The 24,486-nt window shown below is 32.6% G+C and overlaps 4 protein-coding genes across 8 annotated transcripts; 3 read left to right on the top strand and 1 right to left on the bottom strand.

Annotated features, from left to right (window-relative positions):
• The first annotated feature begins 3,675 nt into the window (after positions 1 to 3,675).
• On the top strand, positions 3,676 to 12,006 carry LOC106124609 (transmembrane protease serine 9). 3 transcript variants are annotated; one of them, XM_013321459.1, is made up of 12 exons: positions 3,676 to 3,945; positions 7,703 to 7,782; positions 8,487 to 8,669; positions 9,446 to 9,567; positions 9,718 to 9,872; positions 9,959 to 10,050; positions 10,197 to 10,286; positions 10,408 to 10,580; positions 10,721 to 10,856; positions 10,940 to 11,078; positions 11,229 to 11,374; positions 11,644 to 12,006. In XM_013321459.1, exons 1-12 carry the CDS (start codon positions 3,810 to 3,812, stop codon positions 11,800 to 11,802), a joined length of 1,611 nt encoding a protein of 536 aa, XP_013176913.1. In that variant the 5' UTR covers positions 3,676 to 3,809; the 3' UTR covers positions 11,803 to 12,006. The 3 variants fall into 3 exon arrangements, with proteins under 3 accessions (XP_013176913.1, XP_013176912.1, XP_013176914.1); XM_013321458.1 differs by having other exon boundaries at positions 3,677 to 3,945; positions 9,953 to 10,050; XM_013321460.1 differs by lacking the exon at positions 8,487 to 8,669 and having other exon boundaries at positions 3,677 to 3,945; positions 9,953 to 10,050.
• Positions 12,007 to 12,019: 13 nt separating this feature from the next.
• gwl (serine/threonine-protein kinase greatwall) lies at positions 12,020 to 17,877 on the bottom strand. 3 transcript variants are annotated; one of them, XM_013321454.1, is made up of 13 exons: positions 17,684 to 17,877; positions 17,217 to 17,456; positions 15,716 to 15,964; positions 15,281 to 15,509; positions 14,974 to 15,111; positions 14,743 to 14,864; positions 14,338 to 14,525; positions 13,928 to 14,137; positions 13,637 to 13,856; positions 13,392 to 13,546; positions 12,890 to 13,014; positions 12,433 to 12,645; positions 12,022 to 12,252 (listed from the first exon to the last, which is right to left on the bottom strand). In XM_013321454.1, the coding sequence occupies exons 1-13, from the start codon at positions 17,810 to 17,812 to the stop codon at positions 12,206 to 12,208; spliced, it is 2,265 nt and encodes a 754-aa protein (XP_013176908.1). In that variant the 5' UTR covers positions 17,813 to 17,877; the 3' UTR covers positions 12,022 to 12,205. The 3 variants fall into 3 exon arrangements, with proteins under 3 accessions (XP_013176909.1, XP_013176908.1, XP_013176907.1); XM_013321453.1 differs by having other exon boundaries at positions 14,941 to 15,111; XM_013321455.1 differs by lacking the exons at positions 17,217 to 17,456; positions 17,684 to 17,877 and adding an exon at positions 16,415 to 16,649 and having other exon boundaries at positions 12,020 to 12,252; positions 14,941 to 15,111.
• A 270-nt stretch (positions 17,878 to 18,147) lies between these two features.
• Spf45 (splicing factor 45) lies at positions 18,148 to 20,296 on the top strand. The gene is made up of 8 exons (XM_013320433.1): positions 18,148 to 18,270; positions 18,356 to 18,516; positions 18,592 to 18,781; positions 18,945 to 19,066; positions 19,152 to 19,358; positions 19,560 to 19,710; positions 19,792 to 19,889; positions 19,973 to 20,296. The coding sequence occupies exons 2-8, from the start codon at positions 18,361 to 18,363 to the stop codon at positions 20,243 to 20,245; spliced, it is 1,197 nt and encodes a 398-aa protein (XP_013175887.1). The 5' UTR covers positions 18,148 to 18,270; positions 18,356 to 18,360; the 3' UTR covers positions 20,246 to 20,296.
• An 819-nt stretch (positions 20,297 to 21,115) lies between these two features.
• Positions 21,116 to 24,101, top strand: LOC106123958 (gamma-interferon-inducible lysosomal thiol reductase). Its single transcript, XM_013320374.1, has 4 exons — positions 21,116 to 21,375; positions 21,459 to 21,644; positions 21,880 to 22,053; positions 22,298 to 24,101. Exons 1-4 carry the CDS (start codon positions 21,259 to 21,261, stop codon positions 22,526 to 22,528), a joined length of 708 nt encoding a protein of 235 aa, XP_013175828.1. The 5' UTR covers positions 21,116 to 21,258; the 3' UTR covers positions 22,529 to 24,101.
• Positions 24,102 to 24,486: the final 385 nt, after the last annotated feature.

A 24,486-nucleotide genomic window follows, 5' to 3' on the forward strand; every position in this document is an offset into this window, starting at 1 on the left:
AAAACTAAAACATGCAAACTAAAGGGATGACTGGAAATATTGAGTTTAAGGAAAAAACAACTGATAAGCTACAATAATTTGCTCAAAGGAAATAATACCCTTTATTTTGTTTTATCACAAGATTCTTAGTAAAACGTATCGATTTTATATATAAACAAACACATGGTACTACTATGTTTGGTATGGTTAATAATCGTCAAAGGAATGATCTTTTAAACCAGGTAAGGGAGCTCTAGCTTAAAATCTTTCAGGATCGAATCAAAGCATTTCAGAGTTATTTTTTGCGTTGGGAGTTAGTTCTGCGCTCATTCGCAGTTTGGTGTACAAGCCCTTGTAGGCATCCATTTCGAAGTGACAAGCGTGATGTTTGTCAAATCGATAATTACATGTTATATTATGATAAGAGGTTACGGATAATTCTTGTCAAAAATTTAAAATTTGTAAAAGTGAAGTACGTATAAAGACCGAGGTGGAAAAAGTTGCTGGACCAAGCCAAGGCCCACAAAGGGCTGTAGAGCTAGCAGAAGAAGAAGAAGTACGTAATAATAAGATTTTAAATTCTAAATGTTAATTAAAACATTTTAGATTTCTCTTGCACAACAGTATATGAGATTTATAAGTTTTAATGCCTTTCAACTTAGCTTCCTGCTGAACTTATCGCAAAGGTTCGGCAAAATTACATAGCTGATTTATAATCATGTTCATCGATATGTCGGGAATAAATATCAGGCAAATCTAAATCATTCTTAGAAGCCATTAACTTTTATAAAAAAAAAACATTGAGTGCGTGACATTTTTTATTTGCCTCACTGGCATTAAGGCGTAGCATGCTTGGAAGTTTTTATACTTAACTTGTTATATTGGATTCTGTTATTAAGTCTGACGACAACAGCAGGTTTCCTGCGACGCACACCCTCACTACTGCAGTTATTTAAGACCTTTATACCAAACTTTTAACTTTTCGCAAGTGCGTTACTCGGATAGAGTTAATATAAACATTCTTCTTATTTTTTAAATATATGAACTGTCTATTATATTCTTAATTTATTATTGAGTTGTCATTCTGTCACACGAGCTAATGGGAATCTCATTCAATCATTTCATAAAGGTAGGATATACTATGGATTATTAACAGTCAAATGTCGAATGCAATTGACAAGTAACATTAGTAATAATACATTTAAAAATAATAATTTACGTACGAATTTAATTTCCGAATTAGTACAAGTAATGTTAACAGTTATGGTTCTAGTCACATTAACAAATATCAAGTTTGACGAGTAATTCAACGCCGATCAAATATTTGGCTTTAGCTTTTTAATTACATTAGTGACATTCATTTAATATGTTCATATCCATTCACTTATGCAACACTTTCAATATTAATGTAAAGTGATTACCAGCGTCGATAAGAAGATTTAGACTGAAATCTGAATAGCGAATGTTTGTTAGAAGGTATCTCCAGAACGGCTACCTTGATCTCCCTAAAATTTTGCATAGATGTAGAACATAGTTTGGAAGAGCACAGAGGCTACAAATTAAGATTTTTTTTATTTCGCGCGGACGGTGTCTCAGGCGACAGCATGTATTTAAATATTTGGGAAGGAATTTATGATAAGAAATTTACATTGTTTATTACTAGGGCCTTAAACCAGTACCAAGTAAAGATTCGGAGTGTAGTAGTAAGTCATCAATATTGTTACGTATGTTTGAACGCATGTTAATTTAATCTTAAGCATTTGCAATACGTTTATATTTTTATTTACTTTAACTGAGTGGAAACGCTTCCTAATCGATTTCTAATTTTTGTACCATATTATCTCGAGGCCTTAATATTTTAATTGCACACTGTGAAAAACCCAAATTATATTTATTCTTCACGCCAAACAATTAATTTAGGGTTCCTTAAGACACGAATAAATTTATGGACCAAGATTCTATATTATATCTGTCGTAATAGTAAGAATAGATGAGTCTCTATAGATTTCGTATATAAAACGAAAATGTTGATTTTTGTAAATGGACATACTAAAAATAAGAAGTAAACGTTTATTATTTAATTGTCCCGCAAAAGAAAGGAATTTGATTATAATTTTATATAGCTTTATAAAAGTTTCGTGATTGGAAATTAAGTATGGGTATACTTACTACAATGTATTATATTTATAAGTCGACAATCTTATTATTCATTCTACATTTTTTATAAGGATTAAAGGTACATCAAACGTAAATGTCAAAATCATTGCACAACTTTAAATTTTTATTGAGTAATGCATTTTTGAATATATACCACATAACATAGATAAATTAAAAATCAAAGTCTGTAATTTTAATATATCGTAAAAATGTAATCTTAACATTTGCAAGTTTAATCTTTTCGTCCCTTTTTTATGACTGTGGGAGTAGTGCCCAATATGTGCATGTGTATCTTACCGAATTTAGGTAATAAAATTATAATGAAGGGTCGAATTAAAGGTCTTGAATACATATCAGTTTAAAAATATACATTTATTATTTACTTTAATTCTTAAAAATCTTTCAAAATAAAGTAAGGCATTTGACGACACATTTAGGTCGATTATGAGTATGACAATTATTTAAACCTAAGCAAAGTTAAGGGTGAACATAGGCGAAAGTCACGACCACAATTAAATTATATCTTCTTGATCTAAACTGTTGCTTTCTAGTGTGAAAACATTTGTATGAAAAAATATTACTGCTTACATTTTAACTAGTTGTTTTTTGGCAGTTTAATTTCACGGTAACATTCGACTATCTATACAATTAATAAAAGAGACTGTCTATAGGTAATATCGAATAAAAAAGTGTTTTGTATGATACAAACATGATGTATTTGCGTTGCTTATAAGCTTATAACCAATTTTTATAACTTTTGGACGTCTGTCCGCAAGGCCGTGTTCCTGGAATCTCCGAAACGGCTGGCCGATTTTGACAGGCCTTTAAAGAAGGTAGGTAATGTATGCGGGAATATTATAAGCTATTTTTTAAGTACGCACTAACCAAGCCGCGAACGATCGCTAGTTTATGTACAAATAAATGTCAATGAAAGCTTTTGACTTTATTTTAAAACCATATTACATACGTTATAATGCTTTATATAACCTTAAATACAATTTTTACGTTAGGGCGTGTATTATATAATAAGCAGTTATTCGTGTAAGGTGAAAATCCTGAATAAAATCGCTTTTAGGAACGACTTTTTTGTCCTTTACGTCTTAAAATTAATTGATATAAATCTTGATGTTTTGATGTTTTCAATAATAGCCTACGGGTTCGAGAGACTGGTTATGTTGCGCTTCATTTGATAAAGGTTCGCAACATATATTATTTAGGGCTATATTCAGATTATTAATTGCATCGGGAGGCAATTTTTGTTTTACATAATTTCGTTCATTGATCTCTAAAATGAGTAATGTCGTTGCTTTTCGACAATGGTTCTCGTGTGAACGTTGGTCTCGTGAGTACAACTAAATGCTATCAATCCGTGATCAACTTTTTTTGGGGCCAGACTCTAAGCCGAATCTAATATTTTACAGTCTCGATTATAATGGACAGCAAATGTCAGGTTCATACAAAAGAAGAAAAAGCTCTGTTATCTTTTAAACCTTATGTAGAGCGTCTCTGTAAAAATATTATAAAGGCGCGAAATCAAGTTTCCGAAGCATTTTGCGAAGAGACTCCTTGCAGGACGTACATCCTTGCGCCGCGCGCTGTCGCTTCTCGTTTCTTTATTTTTAATTTCATACTCGTTTTTTAACTGTGAATGATTCTCTTTTTTTAAAGCGACAATGTTAACAAAGGATAAATTAATTTTAATCTGGTTGGCGTTTACGGCCATGGTTTGCGGCAGTGATTTTAAAAATGTAAATGAATTTTCCGAAGGAAATGGTGCGCGATATACTGAAGATGCGGTCATTGTCCACGGTAAGAGATTAAAAGTTAACTTTGTGGAACTGTAGACGTACGAGTTCTTCCCATTAAAGATTAAGGCAATAATAAGCTTTTTGCAATTGTTTTTGGTAGTAATAACTGATAATTTTTATACAGTTATATTATATAATATTTGGGCAGTCATTTTGATAATTTTATTTGGTGCTTATCTAAATATTAAATAACTAACGTTCATCGTATCATTTTATTAACTTAGAATATAAGTAGCACTTTTTACAATCATTTTAAAATTTCATTTCTTAATTTCTTTTTCATAACATTCGTTAAAATGTTTAGTCTAAACAAACATAGTATATAAACATCAAGTATTCCCACAGCGCTGTCTCAAAACAATGCGTGACATGTGAATATGAGGTTTTGAGGCTAGAGAAAGTAACAATTTTGCATTAAGATGTCCGAAAAAGGAATGACAAATATCCGAAATACATTTTATTGTTATCTATTAAGTCTGCGTTGAAAACAGATTCACTTTTATGAATATTTAAACATTTTCCACTCAAAAGAATTCGATCCATAATAATATATTTTCGGCAATAGTGGTCGTCAACCCGGCCCGTGTTTTTCGGATGATGTCGACAAGATTGATTCAATGCAAATGTCCAAACGCCCACGCGCCACCGCAAACCAAATCAATCAAGCATTGTCCTTTAGGCACCGACATGTTTCTAACAGTATACACTTGTTATATTTTTTGTGGCCCGCAGTGAAGGCATTAATTAGATCGAAGCGAAGGAGCACTCGACTGCGATGACATTTCCTTGCATTGAAGTCTGAACCCGGAATCCAGAACATATATAATTGTGTATATATATCTGACTTGTTTACGACCGACAGAATAAATGCTAGCTGTCTTATCTAGGTTATGGGTTAAGAAACTAGACTAATTAAATGTATATTTAAATTTCTCTAAATTTTTCGTCGATTGTAAACAACAAGAACAGAGTCTGGAAGAACACATAGGCTATTAATTAAGATTTTTTTTATACCGTGCGGACAGAGCAGCGTGCGACAGCTAGTCTAATGTAAATTATAGCAGTAGTTTAATATAAAAACAAATTGCTTATGAAAACATCCATAAAATACGTTGCGCCAAGTGGAGATCTATGATATAAAAATTATAATTATTCGTATACAATTTTACTTGTAAAATATCTGCGGAAATGCGTAATTGTCGCCTTTTAGTGACGCTTTATTTACAATGTTTACGTTCCTTCGAATAAAGTTATGTTTGAAAACTATGTTTTATATGACTATTTTTATATTTTGTATAACTGTTCAGTGTCCACGAATATTTTATTGTTATTCATTTTAAACACAGATTACACCTTCAACTTAAACCACTTGCCTAGTATCGATTATCAAGGATGATACTTTGAACCTAAAAATGCTAGCTAATCTAAAAGATAGTGAAACACTTATTCGACTATCATCTACACCTAGGTCCAGGACCTAGGTGTAGATGATAGTCGAATCCGTATTTTTTTCTTCCAATAATCTAGCACCACGATTCTACCTAATGTCAAGATTTAATCAAAGACTTTACGAATGGCGTTTCCCATATGAGATAAACATACTTTTCTAATGATAGATGGGATTTGGTAACAATGTTGGGTCATCATCATCAGCTCACTATACGTGCCCACCGAGGGGCTCGGAGCCTACCCTCAAATCAATCAATGTTGGGTACACGGTATTAATTTTAATGTATTCACAAGCAACAAAGTATAGCATTTTAATTGACATCTCTTATTTACCAAACAGTACAATGTGACAGAATACATGAATAATTTATTTTTTACTAGATAAGCTCCAATACAAGATAGTATCGAGCTTCATATTTGCAAAAACTAGTCCTGCCTACTTATCACTGGCATGGCATTTTCTTCGACACATTTTGAATATTTCTATGTTATACAATAACGCACTGTAAAGTCTAGAGTTTAAGATCATATTCCTCTGAATTTTTCAACAGTGTCCCACCCATTGATATTTAGATTTTTTTTTATAAATATTGCTCTTAGTAATGTTTATAAGCTGTGCATTTTCTTTAGTGTCGTCGGAAATAGGATTCAATATCTAAGAAGTTTCGGTCGCAACTCGTTTACAATGAGCTTCATCTCCAAGGCCGGTTATTTACACTTAATAACTTTTTTTTATTTTCTGAGTTATTTTTGTAGAGCAATTTTCTGATGGCATGAATGCCTATTTGAATATAATGTTATTTTTATTTATTGCTCATTCTAGATATAAGGCGCGTGGATAATTTATTTTTCTTAACATCATAATCAGGCATAATTTGTGTTATTAAACTACGATATCCATATGTACGTAACTAATTCGTACGTTCGATGATTACCAAATAGTGGTATAAATTCTACAAGAAAGTGTGTACCATTTCGAATTCGATAAAAAAATCATCTTGCAACTATTTCTTCTCCACGCATATTAAAATATACTACTCCTATTAAAATTAAAAAATGTAAATAAATATATAAATAGAAAAAATAATATATTGTAAACAAAAGCAACACTATGAATAGTAAGTAATCAGGGTAGGTCAGTGTCCGAGAGCTACGATCTCATCGGAGCTGACTTGGATACCTCGGAGTTTTTTTTTGCTTGTAGGTGGAGGAAAACATCATAAGAAAACATTAATGCGCAAGATAAATGCAATAAAGGTAGTCGCCGTCCTAATATCGAACATTCCTCTTCTTTTAGTAGAACAAAATAAGTGTCTTTTTTATCGAAGAGCGGAATTTTAATGACCATTAAATCGTAGATAATCCTTGATATATTATAATTTAGACTGACAGGATAACTCTGCACTTAAGCTAAAATTAAAATGATTATTAGTAAAGTATAAATTTGAAGTGTCCCACATGAAATCACAACGTGCAGGTACCAAAACGCACTCAAATTTAAATAATTTCAAAGAAATTATTCAATATGAAATTGTTTTAAGAAATAATAATAAGTGGTGCTTTAACACCCACAGGCGATGTTAACGTCCCCAGCGCCTTACAAGCTCGGCGTTTATAGCTGAGTAATTTATGTCAATTGTATGTGACATTAACATAGACCGTAATAACAATTTAAATCGGCATCATGCCGATGCGTTGATATTGTACAAAACGGTAACCGTTACCCAGCGATCAAAATAACTTAAACGCGTTGGGACCATTGCTTTTTGGACGCCTTTTGAATATACAATAAGATTACGTCTATATGTGTAAATACTTCACACTGTCCCTTGTATCAGATACGCCCGTTTAGAAAAAGCAAAGTAAATGCATGCAGGAATTCCTCGCAAATGCAAACAAGTTAGGCTGCTGTATAGCTGTGAACTCTTGAAATATTGTATTCGTCTAAATGTTTTCTAACAAAGCTATTATTATGCGTCTTCGATTTTAATGATAAAAGATAAACGGACAATCGTATCGTGAATAACAATCACCCAAATTCGATGGGTCACTGACACCCTAAATTAAAAACAAGGTACATCCTTAAATATCGCTATAGACTTAATTTTGTATTGTATGTGATGATTCATGTTGTAGGTATGAACTGTTGAATTGTGCTTAATGTCATTCAATATCGAAAGTATAATGTAATTAAATAAAAATAAATAGTACAGCTATTATAATACTTCTTAATACTTTATTTATGAATCCAAGATGAGACGGTTCCGATCCTTGTGAGGATTAAATATGAATTTAACATTCAATTTCAGCACCAGTACCGCGCGTACGACGTGAGGTTGTTAACAATACAAGAACTGTAAGGCAACTTTTCCTGATGGGCCCACGAATGGTAAGTTCCAATACTTGTATTTTATAATCTCTAATGCTTTATACTACAAATATTTTTATTTATTTTCCCAAAAGGCATGTTATACTCACTTTGCATTAAGATTTGACAATTTAAAAAAAAATAATCAATTAATGCTATAATTAACTGGAGATATGATTAATTGCTGTCATCTAGACAAAAATCAAAAGAAATTGTCCTCGTTATGGAATAAATATTATGAAACATATATTAATTTTCAAAATAAAATAAACTTAACAAGCTTTAGCTGGGCATAGACGTCGTCTTTGTGCGTTTACACTACACTATACAAATGATCTTTAATTTCGATCGTGCTTCATCTCTACCACATTGTGATTAATATATGTAGTACTTTTTCAAGTCTACTCCTTGGCATCGCATAATTAATAAGATGAGTGTTTGTTCATCAGAATTTCGAATTTACTTTTATCAATTTAAATTTTAATTAAATTTGCAAAGCAGGCCTCTTTATAAAAGTACTACTTATGTAGTTATGTACGATGCTATTCATTTCTTGACAAGGTAATACCTAGATTTATTGATGCAGGAAGACAAACTTAATTTTTCTGTTTTGTAATCTTTGAAGGTCTTATTGTCAAGATTATCATTGTCCTTGTCACATATACTTTCGATATTATTTTTTTTTTTTTGCAATTGTTAATTACTTAACCCAATTAAAACGTCAGGCGCAAACAACGGATGATGGAGCTTTCGGGACGGATTGTGAAACGACTTTGGGAAAAAAGGGAACATGTAAGAGTTTTCGCGATTGTTACCCACTTTTCAAGGTTGTGGATTTGTCTGGTTGGGACGGGTGGGTGATGGGACACTATGATACCTGCAGTTTTATCAACTCTAACAATATGGAGGTAAGTAGTCGATATATAAAATAAAAAAATATTTACCAATAACTTTTATACCTGTAACTTAATTATAAGTAAATTAAAAATATGAATATATATTTAGTTACGGAATTATTTCTACACTACTTTTTGCCCGCGACTTAACCGCGCGTAATTAAAAAAACCTTTTAAGTAACCTATAGTAGTCTGTGGTAGTATATAAATTTCATCCAAATCCATACAGCCGTTCTGGAGAGACCATACAAGAATGAAAGTGTTTTTATACTTTTTTCAATTTACGATGCCATTTTATGATTCACTTCTTTGACTTTTAACATTTGCATCAACATTGGAAAAGTAAGATTTTGCAAAATTAATCTGTACTTACAAATAAACCTCTAAATGATAAATAATGTACTTGCGAGCTTACATGACAAGTCGCTAGCCTTGTGTGGACATCTTAAAATTAAAACAACAATCTGTCCGACGCACGCAACGCATTAATACAAACCAATAATATTGTATACACTGTTCTAAAAAAACTATATTTTGTAAACAAACAAACGTTGATTACTATAAGTGGGGCAGTTCAGTATTTTAAAATATTTACAGTGAAAATATAAAATGTTTTGTAGAAATTGTGAAATAAAATAGAGTCGCAATACGGACGGATAATTCCTGTTTGCAAATATTTTAGATTTTATTTATGTTATGGTAAATTTTACAGAAAATACTTTACGTAAATATAATTGGGACTGTAAGTACATAGGCAAGATACAATACTAACATAGTAAATTATACAGGTGTTCGGCGTGTGCTGCACGGCACCGGTGGGCACGCCGCCCCAGCAGGAGCCCGACGTGCAGCGGCTCGGCGCGTTGCCGCCCGTCCTGCCCGCTCAGGCGCCCCCTACTCAATTTCTCAGGTAACAATAAAATGCAATACAAACTAAATGTAATTTACGGTGATTTTGATTTACTGCTTTTGTACATACATACCTTTTCATCAACAATATTGTGATGTCAAAACTTGTAACATAAATAACAAATAATAGTATCTAAAATGTTGCTATTAGCTTTCCGGGGCGAATCGCGTCTTCACTGACACAGCAGTGGACATTTGGAGAAGCGAACCGAGAGCGACAAATCCCCGCCAACTGGCCTCCCACTATCCCGCCTCTGCCTACGCACCCGCCGGACCACACCGCGCCTACGCATCCGCCCTCCATAGGTAACATCTGTTGAAGAATGAGTAAAGCAAATCCGTTGTTAGTCTTGCCCCCTATATTTAGGTAAATGATCACTTTACAGTCGCAGGTAATGTGGAGCCAACTCGACCTACGACCAGTAGGCCTCCGAGCACTGCTTCCACAACCTGGGGTACGAAGCCTCCGAGTACTACAAAACAGGTAGGCAAAAATTCTGGTGAATGACATAGCGTAAAATTTCACTAAAATAATTAGCTTATTATTAAGTTAAATATTACGTAGGATGTTAGTATTTGTTCAAATTTCTTTACCTGCAAAAGATTTTTCTATGTTGCTATTTCTTTTAGACATGGCCGCCTGCATACCCAACTCAGCCGACTAAGCCTACAGGCCAGCCTGCTGTGGACAGTTCTTGTGGCATCAAGAATGGACCACAGGTAAATATTTTTTATTTTATTACCTTGATCTCTCAACTATTTAACCTTTTCCTGTTAACATTTTAACCGTTAAAGTGTAGTATGGTTTTAGTGTTCAATTAAAATTTTCAATTACATTTAGACTTACGGAACCGCATACGAGTTACAAGATGAAGAAAGAATCGTGGGCGGTCACAACGCGGACCTGAATGAGTGGCCCTGGATTGCGGCGCTTTTCAACGGCGGCCGGCAGTTCTGCGGAGGCTCTCTAATCGATGACATTCACATTCTTTCAGCGGCACATTGTGTTGCACAGTAAGTGAACATAGTAGAGTGAACACAATTTCATTTGTATATCGTCTAATATCCTATCTCGCATCATCTTGAATTAGATTAAAAGTTAAATCGCGTATTTAAGATATAAATACACATCTTTAACTTTTTCTGATTTCCAGCATGACGTCATGGGACGTAGCTAGACTGACTGCCCGTCTCGGCGACCATAACATCCGCACAAACACCGAAACCCAGCACGAGGAGAGGAAAATCAAGAGAGTGGTGAGACATCGCGGCTTCAACATGCAGACCCTGGTAATCTTATGAAGACGTGATGTTTTGTATAAAACATAGTATTCCTTAAGTGATTTTGTCAGTCAAAAATCTGTTGTTTCCAGTACAACGATGTAGCAATCCTGACTTTGGACAAACCGGTAAAGTTCTCAAAGACTATCCGGCCGATATGTCTGCCGAGCGGCAACAGGGCGTACGCGGGTCAAGTTGCCACCGTTATTGGCTGGGGCAGCTTGCGGGAAAGTAAGTACATACGCAAGTAATATAGTCGCAATAATAACCTAAAATAGAATTTAATTTTGAATATCTTTAAAAGGAAAGACTTCACGAGTCTGACAAGCGAGACTGCTGTTTAGCAAATATTGGTCGAAATAAAAAAAAATTGTTTTCCAGGTGGACCACAGCCATCGGTGCTACAAGAAGTTTCTATTCCGATATGGCAAAACGGGGAGTGTCGCCTCAAGTACGGCTCTGCGGCACCTGGCGGTATCGTTGACCACATGATCTGCGCCGGCAAGGCTAGCATGGACTCTTGTAGCGTTAGTATTTTTGGTGTATTTTTTAGTTCATGAGAATTTTATATAATACAGTCGAGATTCTTGCTTATTGCATATATATATCGGCTAGATACACTAGATTTATCCACTTTTAAAGCCATTGATTTAAATTAGTAAAAAGTTCGTCAGGAAAAGGAGCTGTAGGGTTTGTGGCCTCAAATGGTCATTTCGCTTATATGGCCAAGTGTTCTGGTTGGCCCTAAAACTGTCAAGTCTACATCTCATGTTATTTGATTAACGTTGAATTTCAGGGTGACAGTGGCGGCCCCCTGATGGTAAACGAAGGCGGTCGTTGGACTCAAGTGGGGGTGGTATCGTGGGGTATCGGCTGCGGGAAGGGACAATATCCCGGAGTGTACACTCGCGTCACTGCTTTCCTACCGTGGATACAAAAGAATTCGAAAAATTAAAACAGAATCGTAAGCATATAAAGCATATCTTCCATATTCCATTATATGTATACTTTTCAATTATCAATTACTTTGAGAAAAACAATACTGGTATCTTGTCTTTCTCAATAAATTGGTCTCGATCTGTACTCAGGCATGCCAATCGAAATTCCTGAATATGTGCCAAATAGTACATAAGATTTATAAATAAATAATTAACACAAATACTGCATTTTATTTACAATTCAAAATATAATAGCCTCAATTCATTTATATGACAACGATTAAAGGCGCAATACATATTATTTCTAGTTGTTATAAATTATAGGAAATATGCTGTGATATTACAGTTGAAAACAAAACTTATCTAGTAATAATTATCACATTTAATATAAAAATGTTTTTGAGATCCGCCACAATATCCTCACATATCGAAATTGGATACTTGCAGCTGTTGCAAAATGTTGCGCGCTGAAAATCGAAAAAAAAATTATACACGTTTACATTGATAGTATATGCCTTTGTTTAGAGCCTTTGTTCACATTTGATACGTAAACAAACAAATTTGTCAACCATTTTTGGTTATGGAGTGCTTCAGAATAGAGATCTTCAAAGCAATCAGACTTCGATTTAACAAAGCATCACATGTACCTTGGAAATATCCTGTATCCTGTATATCATCAGGGTTGGGTACGAACGGTGGCTGCGTCTCGAGCTGGTGGTCCCAATCGACGTGCCTAAAGAGTGGCATGGCACGCACTTCTTTGGCCGCCGGTCGTTCCGATGGCTCCATAGTGAGGAGCGCTTCTATAGCCCCCACCGCTTCAGTAGACAGCGCCTCGTCTGCTTCAGGCCATTCTATGTCTGTAGTAATAAAAGTTAAACACTTTAAAATACTATGTTTATTTTCAATACAGTGTATTATCAATATGAAACAAGTTAGAAGATACTTGAAACTATAGAGAAACTATTAGAAAACGGTAGGCACATGTCAGTACCTGTGCGTTTCTAGGATCAAAATCCCCGTTTTTTAACATATTGTCATCTCTGGTTTAGCAAAAATAATGGCGAAATAACGGCAAATCAGTGTGTGTATTATATAACTTACTTCTAGATAATATGTTGTTAAATACTGCTTGAGGGGTTTCATCGTTAAATGGCGGCACGCCCGTCATGAATTCATAGAGACACACACCGAGAGCCCACCAGTCTACAGGACATCCGTGACCCTGTCTGAAACATAAACATCTGATTTTACGATAATAGTATAAAAAATGGAAAAATCTCATCAACGAGAAAAACTAATTCAATATAAATTTATAATTAACAAATTTTCATGGATTTGGCTATATTTCCCTGGAGATACCAAATCATTCTAATATTTTAAATACGAAAGTTTGAATAGATAGATAGGTTGTTACTGTGTATCTCCAAAATGACATTACGAATTTCGATGAAATTTGGCACAGATGGAAGATCACATAAGCTAAGTACTAAGTTTCTTTAAATTCCACACGGATGAAGTTGCCGGCAAACACTAGTATTATATAACATACAGAAAATGAAGGTAAAATAAGCAATTTCTAAAGACAGGAAATGATTTGAATTACCTTAGAAGTAATTCAGGTGCCAAATAATCGGGTGTGCCCAATATGACTTGGTCGGACTGGTTGCCGCGCCGCACGCTCTTCGGGGTCCGGTACGGCGTGTGCGCTGTCGCTATGGGGGTCTTGCATAAATCTGTCGGCGATCTGTCTCCATCCTCCTGCAATGTTATATTATTTCGATTAATAAGTTATTCAAAAATCTTTGAAGATTTTAGTTCATATTTGGTATTAACAAATACATAATTTACCTTACTCAATCTTCTTAAAGGAAATATCTCCAGACTTGTCGATACATGTTTGCTAAATGTAAAAGATTTGTCCTTTGTACTGGACATAGGTTCATCTGTGGGTAAATTGAACCGAGTCGCCTTTTGCATCTTTTTACGGTCGGCCATCTTACTGTTTGATACTGGCGTCGAAAATATCACGCCTACGTTATAATGATGACAATCATCTTGTGACACCCATCTGTAACATTTTTTTTAATTAATTTAAAATAATAAAACGAGTAAACTTAAGCTACTTTTTTAGACACTGACCTTTTCTTTAAAACACCTTTAATAGGATTTTTCCGTCTTTCTGGTGTAGGATGTATTGCCATCCGTTTCGGCGTATTTTGGCTGAGTTCTAGTGCCATAATCTCTTGAGTAAGCCCGCTGCAGTTCTCTTTACATTCCAAAAGACTTGTCACACCAGTTGGTGTGTCGCCATCGCAGTCTAGTATCCTCTTTCTCTTCTTTGCACGGAAACTTAAAAATAAGTAAAAAATTATTGCACATCCCAAAGAATATAATAAAAGCAAGAAAGTTTTTTTAATTATTTTCCAAACTGCCTGTAATACTTTGTCTCTCACTAGATAATTCAAACATTTTCATTATGTTTTCTTAAAAATTTATAGTAGTTTTTATCAAAACAAAAAGACATAGTTATGCAATCGGGATGTATATACCTTGGTATCCTCTTCAACGATTGTCCTCTGCAAAGTGGGGAAGTAGATTCATCATGTTGTGAGTCAGTCACTGAAGAGGCATTGTTACTACTTATATCTGTTGACTTGTTACTTCTAGAGTTGGTGCTGTTTCTAGAACTTTCACAAGTGTGATAAGAACTTACAGACTCTGAACCTGAATCTGGAAACTGAAGAACAACATTATAAATATAAGTACAAATATCTGTAAACAGATATCAAACTAACTGTCGCCCATAACTTTGTTTGTATAGAATTAGCTCTAGTATAGTTTATGTAGCCTCCACGGTATTCAGTACTGTAATCTATGTCTTAAATTTCACTATTTAGCACTTGTGGAGTTATGTGGAATATACATCCATCCAAACTACAGTAATAAAAACTTACAGCTATTTCATCCAAATGAATACTCTCAGCACTCATAAATGGATGGATTCCTGACAACTGTGAATTATCAACTAATGGTGAATTATCCAATCCATTCACTTCACATATATCCTTTAATTTACCTATGAAAGAAGAGATAAATAAAGCATATAATTTTCACATAGTTTTGTTACATAATCAAACAAAATTAATTCATACTAGTCTCTTTAAGTGCATCAAGAAGGTTCTCACAAGCGTCTGCTACAGAGTTGTGGGTGCTATCTCCACCTCCGGAACCAAATGAGAGATGAGATGTTAGTGAGAGCAGTTGTCCGGGAGTTCTCATGTTCAAACTTGGTGTATGATTAACAAAATCAGATATCTCCAAATCTAAAAGCACATTACAAGAAATTATTGGATTTTAATATTATAATCTGTTAGTTTCCATTACCCAAACATACTTCAAAATTTTTCCTCTTTCAAAGCAATTTTTGTACTTGTGTTTCAGCAGTGGAAATTCATAGTAATAACTTTATAAATATGTAGTGTATTTAAATACCTCTGTGTATTTCAATCTTGGATAAACCAAAGTCTGTCAACTTCACATGACCCGACTTGGATATCAACATATTATCTGGTTTTAAATCTCTATGGACTATGTTATGTTTATGTAAATAGTCCAGTGCTAATGTTACTTCAGCTATATAAAAGACTGCCATTGATTCCTCTAGAAAGCCATAAACACCTAAAAGTGATTTCAAATCACCTCCAATCATATATTCCATCACCTTAAAAAAATTACATATTAAGTTTTTAATTAAACATTGTGAATTTAACTAAAACAATATCTTAAAAACATTCTTATTTATAAATGACGGAAGATTTATTGAAATAATTACACAAATAAAGTTCAAATATTCATTAATAGCAATTGTAAAAAAGTTTTAATTTGAAAAAGGTAATTTCAAAGTACTAGATATACTATAATACTTACCAAATAAACAGATGATGCTGATTGTAATGAATAAAATAAATGGACACAAAATGGACTCCTAGATAAAGCTAAAGCATTTCTCTCAGTAACAACTTGTGTGACCATATTTTTATTTATCATGTCCGATTTCTTCATTACTTTTATTGCAAACATTTGTTCAGCATTATTCTTCTTGTGTGCAAGAAACACTTTTCCAAATGCCCCACGACTAATTGGTTTAATTATAGTGAAGTCATTTATATCAGGTGCCTACATAAATAAACAAAACTATAAATTCCAACATACTCTGTCAATACATAAGATAAAAAAATAAGACTGTTGTAGATTGAATGCCTTTGAAAAGATTGTATAGGTAGGAATGTAATTTTAATCTATATATAAAAAGAAAACAGTAGGTTAAACTACTTGTAACTCAAGAACGGCAAAATTAGCTAAAAATTGGCGGGTGGAGGTAACTTAGAACCAGGAGACGACCATATGATGCATTTATCCCGTCTTCATTTTTAATTCCTGGAGGAAGACGTCGCGGACAAAAGTTAGTTTATATTATTTTGAGCGAATATGTTCATCATTCAACTCCTTTCTGTGTGTAGTCTTGTAACTTGGCGTAGTCGGAAAAAGGCAATATAATTTATTAAGAGGTGATTTTTAAGACCCATAATAATATGATTTAATCACGTTTTTATTACGAGAAATTACCTTGTTTGTATTTACATCTTCACTATTTGCATTAATCTTTTCTAAAATTGTGTGTCGAAAAGAATCATTATCTTTGGAATCGTTTGAAGTCATAATCGAAACTTTATCTTAAAATTTTAAAAGGAGCATTTAAAATATATTTTTGAAACTACAAAAGATTTTAAAAGCACTTGGCAGTTACAATACAAATCGATTTGACAGTTTGCCTGTCGGATTCTGAATGCTGTCAAGAACTTGACACTGACATTTTGCTGTCAAAGAATACTTTTCTTAGTTTTAAGATTAAAAAAAAACAAATAACAAGCTGAGTTGGCGAGAGGCAGGCGGACGGACATAAACATAAAGGGTTGTAAAACCTTGCGCTCCAAACACTTGTGAGTAGACCAGGGAGATGATAAGTAAAAAGCAAACTGCCACATATTTTGACAACATCTTATTGTCAAAAAGAGACTGGTTTTCGCACCAACAACGAAAGAAAATGCTTTATTGTTCTCAAATATAACATTATTAGTTTAATTAGCCAAATAACCTTCAGACAAAAATGTGATTTTTAAATTATTTTATTGTTTTTAAAACATAACAATTCATTCTGATATTCTGCATGTCTCTATATAATCGTTAAAAGCTTTCACAACCGGAGAACATACCAGGGGTTGATGAGGGTTGCTTTCGTAGCATTGCAACATCTAAACAATTAAAATATGCTTAGTACACCTTCAAACCGTTATAATAGCAATTACAATATAATAATAATTGTTTTCAACTTATATTTGAATAAGGTAGCATTCAAAAAGTCTAATACCTTTGTGCGCCAATTATAGCATGGTTTAACCTTTTCTATTTTCTCTTCTGTTATAATAGGTTCTTCGTATAACTTGTTCGTATTTTCAATTGTCTTTTCATATTCGGTCTCTATGATTTTAGTAATCACTTGGTGTTCATTCTTTAAGCTTTCAATTCTTCCTGACCAATATTTTTGTTCTTCATCTTGAATTTCTTTAAATGGAATGGTTTCATCAAATATAAGTTCATCAGCGCATTCCTATAAAACAATTACATAAAATACACATTTAATATAATAGAATAATTAATTGCTAAGTAAATTGTGACAATAATATTAATAGTACACAGTTTGTAATTGAAATTTGTTTAATGAGAGAACGACAAGAGTACAGCTCTGTCGACCCGATACCTTTGCGTAGTTATAATATTGTCTGGTTTTAAGGCTTCCTATAGAAAGATGAAATTACTGGAAAGCCTTAAACTTACAGCTTCTAAATTATTCTGTACAAAAGTATTTTGGTCTTCAATTGATTTTTCAACTAATATTGCGGGATTAATTTCAATAGTATTGACGAAACTTATTCTTCTTGTATCTTTAGTTATCAAAATACCCATTATTTTATTAAAGGGAAGATAATTATTGAAATTTACGAAAACATTTATAATTTAAAGTTATTCATTTATTTGTCAGTGTCAAATGTTTACTTCATTTTTTTCTCATCGTTGTTGGAAATTATATTTATAAGTAACCAAGTTTAGGTCATTTTATACCGTTTTAATTTACCGTTAGCGAAATTAAAAAATATCGATCATCGGTCATTCATCATTTTTTCATTTTCCAAAAAAATCATCGTCCAGTTCATTTGTCAAGTCACCTGAAGCTCTTTGACCACACGTCTTTCATCAATCTAAGATGTCAGTGTCAATGTCATATATATGTCACTCATTATCAATCGATTGATTTTTCATTTGTGATTTGAAATTTGCGTTTATTTTGTGAATATTACAAAATAATTTAGTAATTACAAATTTCTTAGAAGATATGTTTTCCAAATCATCATAAAATAAATTAAGTAAATAGTACAAAAGTTAAATCATCAATCTGAGTCGAACAGCATCGATATAGTTTCTATTAACTTAATAAATTTCTTGTTTCAGTCAAGATGTCTTTATACGATGACTTAGATACTATAAAAACCCGAACTACAGAAAAAGTAGCGGGATGGTCATCTGGTATTAAATTGTTGCAATCACAATTACAATTGAAAAAAGCTGCCGTTACTCAGCCGAAAAGAGAAGCTTTACGGCGTTCCACTCAAGTATTTAAATTAAATTTTTATATTTGCGTAATCACCTATTTTTTTCTATTAAATTTTGTTACTTAATGTGATTAGGTTCTAACTCCAGTAATTGACTTAAAAAGTAAACAAAAAGATGAGTCCAGTCAAGATGATTCTATATCAAACAATCCAAATTTGCAACCAAAGACTTACACACCTTCTTTAAATGTCACTGATTTTGATTGGAATGTTGCAAATGAGTATGATCCCATGTGGCCGAATGATTACGAAAAAGTGGCAAAGGGTAAGATGTTTTTTCTACTACTTATGAATATTGAATAAATTTTACCTATTCTTTTATTCCAGCACCACCACTAGAAATGATTAATAATTACTTAATGATTTCTAGTGGTAGGTACTAATAGTTGTAACAGTGAAAAATATTTTCTAAATGTTTTTGTTAATAGAGATGCAGAACAAAAGACTACAACTTGATGGAAGTGACAGAATCGACAGAACAGATAGAAAACGTAAATCAAGATTTGGGGATGATGAAGACACAATTCCAGAGAAGACTTTAATTCCCATGGTATGTATATGGTTAACATATTTAAATATGTTGAATATAGTTATGTTTGGATAGTAAAAATGCAACAAAATATCTATATTTTCAGCAACCTGAAGAAGAGGAGGCTGTGGAGAAAACTAAAAGGGCAGTGGGTGCAGCAATAGCGCCCCCGCCATCGCTGACAGTAGAAGCTGCAGCACTCTCTCCACCCTCTCCCTCTGCACCCACCAATGCTCCTGCAGGTGGCTTCTCTATTGGTGGCTATGGTGCCAGCTCTGTTGCTGCCAAAATAATGGCTAAATATGGGTTTAAGGTAAGTATTCCTCGAACAACAAGGGAATAGAAATCAGCAGTATTGATGAATAACTACAAAAAAATTGTTGGTGTATTTTTAGCCTTCTAGGAGTACATCGTTATTCATAGTTTTAGGAGTTGTTGAAAAATATTCATTTTTCCTGCAAGATTCCTCAATTATGCTATACACTTTATTATACTTTGAGTCTATAAATTACAGGAGGGTCAAGGTTTAGGAAAGAAGGAACAGGGAATGTCTGTTGCTTTGCAAGTTGAGAAGACTTCTAAAAGAGGTGGGCGTATTATCCATGAGAAAGATGGAAATACTATGCCTCCGCCTGGCTTTACTATGCCGCCACCACCAGGCCCAGGTTTGAATACTATGAAATTTAAAATATGCTCCGTTGGGAATTTTATTGTTGTTACTACTAAATAAAAACAAATATTTACAGATTCACCTAATGCATCATCAAATTCACCTCAAATGTTAAAATCAGAGCCATCAATTACAGAAATAATGAAGTCACCAAGTAAAGTTGTACTATTAAGAGTAAGTGGCTTAGTTTATTTTATTAAGGGTTTTGCAGATTATGGTGTTAATGATGTTCTGCAACTATACTTATATTTTTTCAGAATATGGTTGGACCTGGTGATGTCGACGAAGAACTTGAACCGGAAGTAAAAGATGAATGCAACACAAAGTATGGTGATGTCATAAAAGTGGTTATTTTCGAAATGCCCAACGCACCTAATGATGAGGCAGTGAGAATATTTGTTGAATTTAAAAGAATCGAGAGCGCTATTAAAGCAGTAGTAGACCTAAACGGACGATTCTTCGGTGGAAGACAAGTCAAAGCGGGATTCTATGACATGGAGAAGTTCAGTGCTTTACTGCTTACTGAATAACTAAGATGTAACATAACTAAATATAAGTTATAAAAAAACTTTGATCTTTAATTTTATATTTAATTTCGACCTTTTATTCCAATGCTATATCACGTCATGAAATTTCTGAAAATTGACCCAAAATGTATGTTACCTTATACCGTTCCTCATAAAAATTCATCTTAAAATAATTGGCATTAAAAAAATAGATTTGTTATAACACTGATATTATCAGTGTCATCAATTTCGGCATGGACATTTCAAAAAACATTTATTCCATCGGGGGCATACATTTAACTTTCAGATCAATCAAATAAAAGGCGAAAATATGCGGCGTTGGCAGATCCGTATATATTTGCGCCTTTTGCCGTGGAGACCTTGGGGCCTTGGGGTGCGGAAGGCCGTGGCCTGTTTAAGGAGATTTCCGCACGCCTCATCGACGCCTCAGGGGATCCAAGGGCTGGCGCGCATTTCGGGCAAAGATTGAGCCTGGCCATCCAACGGGGAAATGCCGCCAGCCTCTTGGGAACCCTACCGTGCGACCGCAGCGATTTGGGATCGATTTTTTATATTATTTAGTTTGTTTTAGTTTTAGTTTATAGTATTATTTTGGTAGATTAATTTTAATTTAATTAGTGACTTAATAATTAATATAGAGTTTAGTAATTCAATAATAAGTTTATGTATATATTTTTAAGTTATTACATTTTTCAATACAATGTAAATAGTAATATAGCAGGAAAAAACAAACTATGTAAGAGATCACTGAATCAGATATTAAAAACTTTTAGATTTAACTGGTAACAAGTTTTAATATGACATCTGTCACATCGATATAATAATGACAGATTGTAATGATTATGAATAATGACATTTTTAGACATCAAATAATGTCATTATCAGTGTTCGGATTTCATTTTAGTTGTTTTTTAAATTAGAATTATTTAAATATAAGTTTTGGATCACTATGATCTAGTCGATCTCATTGGCTTTTAACGTTTTGTAAAAAATTGGCTTTTATTACAACACTAAAAATGGTTTTTTATCCTTGTACTAGATACAGATTAGTTGTATTGTTAATGCTTATTTTAATTATGTGGCAAATTATGAGGTTAATACCTACTGAAAAACCAACACCGCAACTGACCGGGGTAAAGTACAGAATATTACTTTAAATCTTCATTTGATAGTCAATGCATTGTGATAAATATTAATAAAACATTATTTTTTACAGTCTGATATAGTGGCATTGGAAGATGGTAACTTTAATAAGCACAAGCAAGACAAAGTCAAAGTTCGTGTGTATTATGAAGCATTATGTCCAGATTCTAAACATTTCTTTATCAAACATTTGTGGCCAGTAACAGATAAATTATCAGATTTTTTGGATGTGGCATTAGTTCCTTATGGAAAAGCGAGTGTAAGTCTTAGTGCATACTTTTGAAAAGCATAACACTAAAATGTACTAATACAAGTTAATTATGGTTTTAAAAATCATTCAATTATGAGTTCTTGTCGCAAGGATTTTATCTCCCAAATAATACTGCCTTTTAGAAAGGTTTCCCTCTTTTTTTCGCATTTAGGGTAGTCATAAGAAAAGTAAGTAATAATCTAATAATTGATTATACTCTCTTAGTGTACTTCTGATTTTACAGACCAAAGAAGAAAATGGTAAATATTACTTTATGTGTCAACATGGGGAAGAAGAATGCTATGCAAATACAATCCATTCTTGTTCAATTGATATTCTGGCCAACATGACCTTGTCTGTTAGGTTCACTGAATGCATGATCACAGATAATATGGATGCAGATAAGGCTCTTGAAAGGGTAAGGGAAATATCTATCTAGAGTATTTGTTCTAATAGAATGTTATTTGCACTTAATAATGGTTTTTATATAATACGTATTTATAAAATCCTTGCAGAATGTTATTCATGCATACTCAACTGAAATTTTATATAACATAATTCCATTTTCTTTATAGTTTAAAATAATTCTCTTTTAAGAACAATCCTTGTTATGGAATGTAAATATAAGGATTTTGTTTTTAAATATTTAATCTTTGTTTCAGTGTTCTCAACAAATGAATATTGATCCTGAACCAATAATTAAATGTGCCTCAAGTGAACATGGTGCGGCTTTACTTAAGAAACATGGTGATGACACGGACATAATTAAACCAACATTTATACCTACTATTACATTAAATGGTTCAAGAGGTAATCAAGGTGCAATTTTAAAGAACTTCCTTTTAGAAGTGTGTAAATTAATTGATATGCCCTTGCCTCCACCTTGTCTATAACGATGAACTTTAACTTGTGTGAATTGCGAATGTTGATACTTAAATTTAGCATAATAAAGGTCCATGTGAGGGCCGATGATTTTTATATTTATTAATAGTAATTAATATACAAGTTCTTTTGGCATTTATTCATTTTAAGAGATGCTCAAATATATGCCTAAATTCCCTTCGCATGATTTTGTTATCTTATCATGAAGGTTAACATAGTTATCATGAGTGATGACTGTGTTACGAACTGTAAATAAAATGTGTCATAAATTATATAACTTTAAAAAATAATATTTGCGTTTATTTGTATAGTCTGCTTGTAACTTATGGGGCTATTTTTGAGTATTAGTAAATTTTTGTTATATATTTATTGATTAAAATTCTAAAATTAGTCACAAAATAACTTTGTACTTTGGATTTGATGTTTAAAAATGCAGAGTACTCTTGTCACATTATTCTGTGCATGTTATACATATTTTTAATAATAATAATAAAAATATTCTATGGCGCCCTAGTACATAAATGAAATACATATCCTTATTAGCATTTCCATGATTGTTTTTTATTAATGTTTGTCTTAGACATTTTGACAAAAACCTAATGTTTTCATAGAATATTTTTTTTTCAAATGTATACAGTATTGATTTCAAGTCAAGAAGTCTTCCTATTAAGTAGAGACTGATTTTCTAATAAAATTTATGAGTTTTGGATATGTTACTTAAGGCCATCGCTCATTTGTGCTTATGTAGCGACAAGACGCAAGTGAGAGCTGGGCCTTAAATTAAATAACTTTTTATTTAAATCTGTACTTATACTGTAATGTAAAACAGAGGTAATAGCCGCATATGCATTTTATTGCATTGTTTTTTTAAGTGTAATTTTTAAGTCATTGATTTTTTATTATTTTTTAAAGATTTTTTGAGATTTTAAAGAGATTGCTTTAAACTAACTTCATAGTTTATTGTCTACTTATTTCACTAATGTTGTGCTTTGTTGTGATTATTTTATAAGCAATTGTCTTAATACATTTTTAACTTTTTTTGTGCTGCATTTATAATTAAAATAATTATTTGTAGAGAAAAACTTGTGTGATACTATAAATAAGAAGTAAAATTTTAAATGATGATGTAAAACTGAAACTAGTTGCAAAAGTTCTATGATTGTCCATTAATTAAATTAAATTAAAAAACAATTTTTTTAAAATGTTTTTCTGTTTATTAAAAAAAAACAGTTCCTTGTTGAAAAGTAAGATAAGACATTTAACAATCCTATTAGAAATTACTATTAAATTAAAACAAGGCTTTTTTAAGTGATTGTAAAATTTCATACAGGTCGGTATGGATAATATTGTATTTGAGTTTGTATAGTTTAAACATTAACATTAAACATGTTATTATATCATGGTGTTTCTAACGAACTCACAATTGTATGAAATATGCATGATACATACTTGACACAAAAGTAATGCCTTTTGCATATCTTGCCACATTATTTTAATGTTTAGTTGGAGTTATCTACTTCAGAAAGTTAAACACGAATGACATGTCATTTTTACAAATATAAATAAATGTATTTATGAACAATATTACTTATTTTATATCGTTTCCTTTAGAATTTAAACATTTAATTCAGTATGACGGCACTTGACAATACGTGTTTTTTTTAAATATTTTTTTATTTGACGTCAAGAATTACCTTAATAGTTTGTCAATTTATTATTATGGGAGGTAATACTAAGCTTATGAGGCCCTTTGTGGATTCTAAAGTAGTAAAAAAATATAAAATTAATTTGTATTAATTTTAGTTTTGAGCAACCGTCCGTCCGGCGCTGTCGGTAGTGATTCGCCTTCGTTTATAATTAGTAGCTTACAAGGATAATCTTACTTAACGTTTTGTTTATCTTCTTAAACTTTGATTGATAAATCTTGTTAAATCGTGATGGGTTGATTATACAAAGTAAGTAAAAAAAA

The sequence above is a fragment of the Papilio xuthus genome, unplaced genomic scaffold, assembly GCF_000836235.2.
Source record: "Papilio xuthus unplaced genomic scaffold, Pxut_1.1 DF825946.1, whole genome shotgun sequence".
NCBI classification, from domain to species: Eukaryota; Metazoa; Arthropoda; class Insecta; order Lepidoptera; family Papilionidae; genus Papilio; species Papilio xuthus.